The sequence below is a fragment of the Photinus pyralis genome, unplaced genomic scaffold, assembly GCF_008802855.1.
Source record: "Photinus pyralis isolate 1611_PpyrPB1 unplaced genomic scaffold, Ppyr1.3 Ppyr1.4_unclustered_Scaffold778, whole genome shotgun sequence".
In the NCBI taxonomy this organism is placed as follows: domain Eukaryota; kingdom Metazoa; phylum Arthropoda; class Insecta; order Coleoptera; family Lampyridae; genus Photinus; species Photinus pyralis.
The window spans coordinates 65,901-73,680 of record NW_022172241.1 but is presented as its reverse complement, the minus strand read 5'-3'; the positions used below and the strand labels follow the sequence as shown (position 1 = coordinate 73,680).

The window sequence follows — 7,780 nt, the reverse complement described above, 5'->3', positions numbered from 1 at the left end:
GTTATGCGCCGATTTTTCTAAGCATAGCCTAATTACCAAGAGGTTTATTAATTTAATTATAAATAAATAACATCATACTGTGTGTAAAGCGATAGGGTATACAAGAAGGAATTTGTTTTAAATATTGATTTATGAAAAAAATTTATTCTTCATGATATTTTTTGCTTGCTTTGAAAGTACCAATAACGTTTCGATAATCTAAAATTTATTTATAGAAATCTCTTGTATACCCCATCGCTTTACACACTGTATCATTTACAACATGATTCTTTGTGGTAGCGCAATGATGAGGGTGTTGAAGATGTATGAAATAGGTACCTATTCCTGCTTGTGTGTATATTTGGCTTATCTTAGATTTGGAAATATAATACATCATACGTAGTGTTTCAGATAATCGTAAAAAGGTACAAAATCTTTATACGTAGATTGCAGTCAACTTTAATAAATTATTTATTGAATTGTGGGATAGGTACCTACTTTTAGAAGTACCCAACATCAAAGGGTTTAAGAGGAATATCATTTTATTTATTCTTTTCCCAATTGAAGGTAAAATCAAACGAATAAGAGAGACCCTGTTCGCGTATACCACAAGCAAGGAAGCTGAGGTGAGTCCACAGACTCATTTTATTAAGCAAACGTGCCCAATTATTATTATTATATTATATTATAAGCTTTTAGACATTCCACCAAATCTTCATAGATCATTATCCTGTGTAATTTTTAAGGAAAAAATTAAGATTAGACACAGATCGAACTACTATATGACTGGGTTTGGAATTTTTAATTTTTTTTAGATTACAATTTGGAGAGGAACTTTAACCAAAAATGCAGAAGTGTCCTCCACTTTTCAGATAATTTAAAAATGTACTTTTATGTTTCACATAAGGGAAGAACTTGCTGCATAGAAACAGATCCCCCTCAATGGGTCTAGTCCAGCGTTTCCCAACCGGTGGTTCGCGAACCCCCGGGGGTTCGCCCGCGCTTTCAAGGGGTTCGCAGAACAAAAAACGGCGGAATTAATTTACTTAAGCTAAATTTCGATATTTCAATCATGTATAGCCCTAATGAGTAAATCCATTAAAATCGTTTGCGCATGATTGCAGCATTCAATGGGAGTATAAACGAATGAAAAACGCGCTACAAATGCTACAATATATTTCTTTCACTTCTCAACTCTGCAACAGTGCTAGATTCACTTGACTTCATGCGTGATTAGGAAAACCACTTCAAAGGCAAACTATAGAACAGTGTCTGAAGGCAGGGAGTATTATTAGGATCCATAGACAAAGTAAGGAGATAAATAAAGTACCGAATGACGTTTCTGCGTCATCATCAGTTACGGATCATGAAGTAACACAAAAGGATAGTAGTGACGTAGCGGTAGCACTTCCCCAATCTAGTAAAAAGAAATGCGCGTATAGTGAGATGAAAACAAAGAAGAGGAAGTATGACAATGTTAAATTATGAACAAGAATAAGTTGGGGGTTCGCCAGAAAAAAAATCTAAAGAGGGGGTTCGTTGTTAGTAAAAGGTTGGGAACCACTGGTCTAGTCCAAAAGACCTATAGCAATGTAGTTTGTAAAAGGAAGAGGTTCCAACCTCGAAGTATAAGTCTCTAAATTTCAAGTGCTCAATAATATGCCGTTTAGACATGCTTATTTCTCTGGATATGTGAAAAAATATGAAATACTTATCGCGAAATCGCTATATTAAAGATTAGATGAAACAAGTGGTGCCACCTCTGGTGTATACAGTCAGTTTACAGTTAAATTGATGTTGGCATTCCGATTTTCATTGCCCTATTTTAAAGTTATTATGTTGGCAGGCCTCAATCATTTGCCTTATTTGACGTCTATTTATTTACCCTTCTGTTGAATTATTTGTAATTTTTAGGTGATTTACAATCCATATCAAAATGGCAATGTCAAAGACAACAAATACGTACAACAGACAAAATTGGGAGGATGCCGTAAGTAGAATGGGTAATAAATACTTAAATTAACTAACCTCACTTTTTAGGACTTCCCCATACTTTGCCAAACATGTTTAGGAGACAATCCGTATATTAGAATGGTTTGTACGCCTTTTTGCGCCCCTTTTCCTTTGTAATTAAGTTGATTTGTAGACAAAAGAAAAATACGGCAAGGAATGTAAAATTTGTGCGAGACCGTTTACAGTGTTTCGTTGGTGTCCCGGTGCGAGAATGAGATTTAAGAAAACTGAAATATGTCAAACGTGTAGCAAGTTGAAGAACGTGTGTCAAACTTGCTTATTAGACTTGGAGTATGGTCTGCCAATTCAAGTGCGGGATTCTGCTTTGAAGATGCGTGACGATTTACCTAAAAGTGATGTCAATAAGGAATACTATATCCAAAATATGGAACGAGAAGTAAGTTATTACATGTCGAAGTGTCTCGCTACATTATTCTTTAGTTGGCCAGGGCGGAATCTGGTGCTGTTATCGGTACACGTACTGGGGAGCCCAACGATTTATTGATGCGATTGGCGAGAACTGCGCCTTATTATAAAAGAAATAGGCCGCACGTCTGTTCCTTTTGGGTTAAAGGTGAATGTCGACGAGGAGAAGAATGCCCCTATCGCCACGAGAAGCCTACCGATCCGGATGACCCATTGGCAGATCAGAACATTAAAGATCGTTATTATGGCATCAATGATCCTGTAGCGGATAAACTTCTCAAACGGGCAGCTGCCATGCCCGCTTTACCGCCTCCGGAAGATAAAACTATTACCACATTGTATATTGGTAATTTGGGAACGTTAAATGAGCAAGACATAAGGTACGTGTTATGACGTGCATTTATCGCTGTATTTTAATGTTTTGTTCAGGGATCATTTCTATCAATATGGTGAAATACGTTCAATCAGTCTGGTACCAAAACAGCAGTGCGCGTTCGTACAATACACTACAAGATCAGCAGCAGAAAATGCGGCAGAAAAAACATTTAATAAATTAATCCTGGGCGGTAGAAGACTAACAATTAAGTGGGGTCGTTCGCAAGGTAGACAGGGACCCACAATTGGCAATCCCACAGCAGAACTATTTGAACCAGTACCCGGCCTTCCAGGAACTCTTCCAGAGTTGAGCAACAACTTTTTCAATTTAGAACCCGGACACATACCGCTACCTAACATGCCGCCACCGTCATCATTAATGGTACCTCCCATGTTTGCACCGCCACCGATGCCTCCTTTCTTTTTTACGCCAACACAAGCATCTCCATTCGTTCCACCAGTGTCAAGTAGTCTTAGTACGGCTAGTAGTAGTACCGCAAGTAACGGGGACGTTAGCGGAAAACCAACTGTGCATTATCCTAGTCAAGACCCTTCTAGATTAGGCGCGACACAATTGTTAGCTGATAGGCAGGAATAGTAACGAAGCTACGAAGATCATCTTCACTTAGAATAAGAACAATGTTATAGAAGATATGATAATAATAAAAACAATGCGTTTCTGATCTTTTATGGCAGGCAACTTGGTTACTAATTTTGTTATGATAATTGTGGCAAGAATTCCAGAACAACAAACTAAGAGAAAGTCTTGGAAAAGGCAAGCAATTTGGGTATGGTTTGGGTTTTTTGTTTAGTCAAATGAAGTGAGCTGATCTGATAAAAAAACTCCTGCACTTAATTTTGCATCTCAAAAAAAGTTAATAATAGGATTTGGTAGGATTAAATTTGTCATGGGAATGGCATGCTCTAGATTTCATAAGTTTTCTAAATATGGCTTTGCAAACAGTTATTCCCTATCCCGAATAGTTGCAAATCACTGATTTCCAATATTTTGTTGTACCTAACATTGAATTTGCCATACAAAGCCATGTAATTTTCCGTTTTGCTCTTAATAGAACCATCAGACCAAAGATCATCAGTTACATCCTGTACAACTTTTATTAATTCTGACTGCAAACAATAATTTGGATGTAAGTATATTAATCAAAGATCAAGATTGTTGATTCGTAGTATTAAGTTCTCCATAATAGACAATGATAATAGTTTGTTTGTTATGATCGCCCATAGAAACCATAATAAAAATCCTAGTTTGTTTTTTTAATTAATTTATTTCTCAACGTAATCACAAGATTGTTGAATAATTGCACTTGACATTGTATCAATTTCACTTTGCACTAATATTTTGTTTTGCTGTAAAGTGTAATTAACGTCATGCTCCTTGGACTATTTGAATTGGATAATAATGAATTTTAATACTAAGCAGGGCGAGTTATTTCGAATATGTGATATTGAAATCTCAACTTGTGCATCGAGGGTAAAAGTCCAAATAAGCCACCTGACGTATATTTGTGTGTGGATTTGTTTTTATGTGTCCCATAAAAGTGCCACCTTGGTGATACCCTATTGCTAATCGATTTTTTTACTTAACCCTTGGTTGGTAGGTATTGGTTTTGTGGCAACCTTTTGTTAAGTTGGTGCAAGTATATATCACCTCTCGAAACCTATAGGTATACGTAGTGGTGTAGTAGTCAGGGAGACATTTCTGAAAAGTGCATGTCTAACGGCGTTTTGTGCTACAAACTGGCAACAGGCGGCTAATTTGCCCCCGCTGAAAACGATGCACCCTGTTGCCAGACCCGATTTTGGCATTTAAGCCCTTAAATCCACGATGGCGGCCGTTTTTCGGTTATGTTGAGCCTCACCAAGGCACGCCACTGAAAGTTTTGGGTAGTTTAAGGGTAGAATAACATCTAGTACGCACGACGACACCGTTTAGGCACACTTTCGTATTCATAATAGGGGCCTAAATGCCAAAACTCCGCTTAAAAATGTCAAAAATGCAAACATTCGTCTTTTTTTTCTGGCCGGTTTTCGGGGTCCAATATGTATTCATATGGTCAAGTTAACATTTAAGTATGTGGGGACCTCCTGCAGCGCCATATGCCTGGGGCCTAAATATCAAGATGGGGCCTGGAAAGTCCAAAAACAGTGAAAAAGTCGTTCTTTTTCCAGTATTTTTACTACACTGGCCACACATTCCCCATTTCGATGGCCTCTAGCAATAATATGCGAATTGCGAATATCATTCTGGATGTTACACAACTGAAGGGCTTAACTGCGGAAGTGGGGACTCGTCTCCTATAAACTTTAACTATGGAACCAAGAGGCAGAAGTTGGTTTAGCGGCATAATTTGAGGGGAAATATATTAAAATATGAATACATATTGGACGCCGAGAACCGATCAGAAAAAAAAATTACGAATTTTTGCTTTTTTGACGTTTCTAAGCGGAGTTCTGGCATTTAGGCCCCTAATATGAATACGAAAGTGTACCTAAACGGTGTCGTCGTGTGTACTAGATGTTATTCTACCCTTAAACTACCAAAAACGTTCAGTGGCGTGCCTTTGTGGGCTCGAAATAACCGAAAAACGGCCATTTTGGCCGCCATCTTGAATTTAAGGGCTTAAATGCCAAAATCGGGTCTGGCAACAGGGCGCATCGTTTTCAGCGGGGGCAAATTAGTCTAGAACCGCCTGTTGCCAGTTTGTTGCACAAAACGCCGTTAAACATGATTTAGAGAGCCTTTTTCGCAGAAATGTCTCCCTGTCTATAGTGGAGCCGGAGCGCTTCTCCGGCACTGCTTGTGAGAGGGGAGCGGCGCTCTGGCACAGGATAGGAGACGGAGATAAGATAAGTGATGATAACTAATGATATTTGCGACTTAGATAGAATTATAGTGACTTTGGTTAACAACGTAAACTAAAGTCTGTAATATGGTGTTTGTTCATAACGTTTAATAAACAAATAAAAAGCCAACCGTAAAAACAAACTTGAATTTTTATTATTTTTTACACCTTTAGAGCAATAATTTATTCAAAAATCTATGAACTGAAACTGTTTGCAAACCCATTTATTTTACTGCAAATTTTTAAATTCCTGGACCCCAATTTTGCTTGGGGGGGGGGGTGTATTCGATACCCTTGGTTGCCTGCATTTTAAGGACTCCGGCACTACTAAATTTGGCACTACACCACTGGGTATATGCTATATATTTTGTTAATAGTGTCGTTATAATTTTATGTTATGCATTTTACATTATTAGTAACAATTAATTTTGCTACACAATTTAATAATAATTTGTCTACTGTTTTTTTTTCTTAGAAGTTCTTTTTTTTCCCCAGCGTATTTTTATTTTGTGAACAATATACATTGCATTTTGGACGCCCGCAAGTAGATACTTGCATTGAATGTTAAAAACTAAATTTAAAATTAAAAAGCCCTAGCCTAGGAGAGGCTGAAAAACGAGCAGCACAAGCTGAGTTAATGATTCATAAAAGAAGATCTAAGAAATTCTACAATGCACTGCAAAATACCATTTCCAAGATTCATTCGCAATGTAATTTATTTCGACACAATTTCCGAATTTTCACAATCTTCATAATAATAATTATTAAACAAACTCTTCACAATTTCAGTATTTTATTTTACGTTCCTTCCCTACTGTACTTCAGGTCATAGCGTTGTTTACAACTAACATCAGGGGGCCCTGCTTTAGATGTCTGATCACGTGCCACTTTTCGATTTCAAATTTAAGCGGGATCTGTTCAAGGTTGTTTTATTAGAAAGGTTGTCTGGTAACTCTAAACCAATAGAATGCTTGCATTTTGAAGGCGGGAAAACGTCATCCAGAATACACATTTAAAATTGCTCATATGTTACAATGCTAATATAAAAGGGGTAAAAAATATAGTTTTTGCTGTATATTTTTTATTTATATGGGTATATGTATATAAGGGTGGATCTTATATTGGAAATCTTGGAAGTTTATCGATGTCCACCTTTGAAAGCAATCAAATAAAGTATTGAAAAAATGAGTGTGGTGTGTAAGCTGTTTTACATTACACGAGCACTTGTGAAAATGTAATCAAATTAATTTTAGAGGTGGAAATGGATAAAATTCCGCGATCTACAAAATAAGAACCACCCCTATGTATTAATACCTAGGCTTTGGGAATTAAAACTCTAAACATTCTTTAGCGGATGACGCCAAATAAAATGCTGTTGCGTTTTATGGAATATGTCTATTTATAGTATGTACAAAATGGCAACCGAGGTGCACACGGCGAGCTCTGTCGTTGGGGTGAGCCCAGATACAGGTCTTCTGACTGATGGAGTGTGGCGCGAGGTTGAGCTGGCAAGGCGACCTGGTTCTGCAGGTGGAGAGCTTTTTGTTTCATGAAGTGCAGTCAAAGCAGAAATTGCGTTGCACTTTGCAGAGTTCGTGCCTCTGCTTTTAAACGTTTGCGGCCAGGGACGCTAGCTACGCTTTCATTGGTTGGCCGTTTTGACCAATGAGGGCGCAGCACATTTTAGTTTGCTGCAGGATGTGAAACATTTTCTTACCCATTCTTTAAGAACGGTAGGGTCTTTGGGAAACGTAAAAACCGAGATTTTATTTACACCAGGATGAGGAATTTTAGTGTTACCGCCACTCATCTAAAAAAATACTTAATTATAAAGGTACAAAAGTACATTGATGAACTAACCTTTCAATCACGGCTATGAAAACCCAAAAAATTTACAAACTAAATGTCTTTATATTGCACCAAACAGGTATCTACAGCTAACATGTCCTTATGCACTTCAAAAATCAACAAATTTTAAACAAATAAACTATAACTCAAGAAAAATAAGCACCCGCGCGACTACAAACAACGTTGAACGTCAATGTCTGAATTCTCGATGACGTATACATTCCGTCCCTCCCGCTTTCGTCCACACAGTTACCAGGTAACCTTTGAAATAAAAT

At 37.5% G+C, this 7,780-nt stretch overlaps 1 protein-coding gene across 1 annotated transcript; it reads left to right on the top strand.

Moving 5' to 3' along the window:
* The first annotated feature begins 1,807 nt into the window (after nucleotides 1-1,807).
* On the top strand, nucleotides 1,808-3,488 carry LOC116182832 (pre-mRNA-splicing factor RBM22-like). The gene is made up of 5 exons (XM_031503387.1): nucleotides 1,808-1,969; nucleotides 2,020-2,073; nucleotides 2,126-2,389; nucleotides 2,434-2,798; nucleotides 2,848-3,488. The coding sequence occupies exons 1-5, from the start codon at nucleotides 1,916-1,918 to the stop codon at nucleotides 3,389-3,391; spliced, it is 1,281 nt and encodes a 426-aa protein (XP_031359247.1). The 5' UTR covers nucleotides 1,808-1,915; the 3' UTR covers nucleotides 3,392-3,488.
* Nucleotides 3,489-7,780: the final 4,292 nt, after the last annotated feature.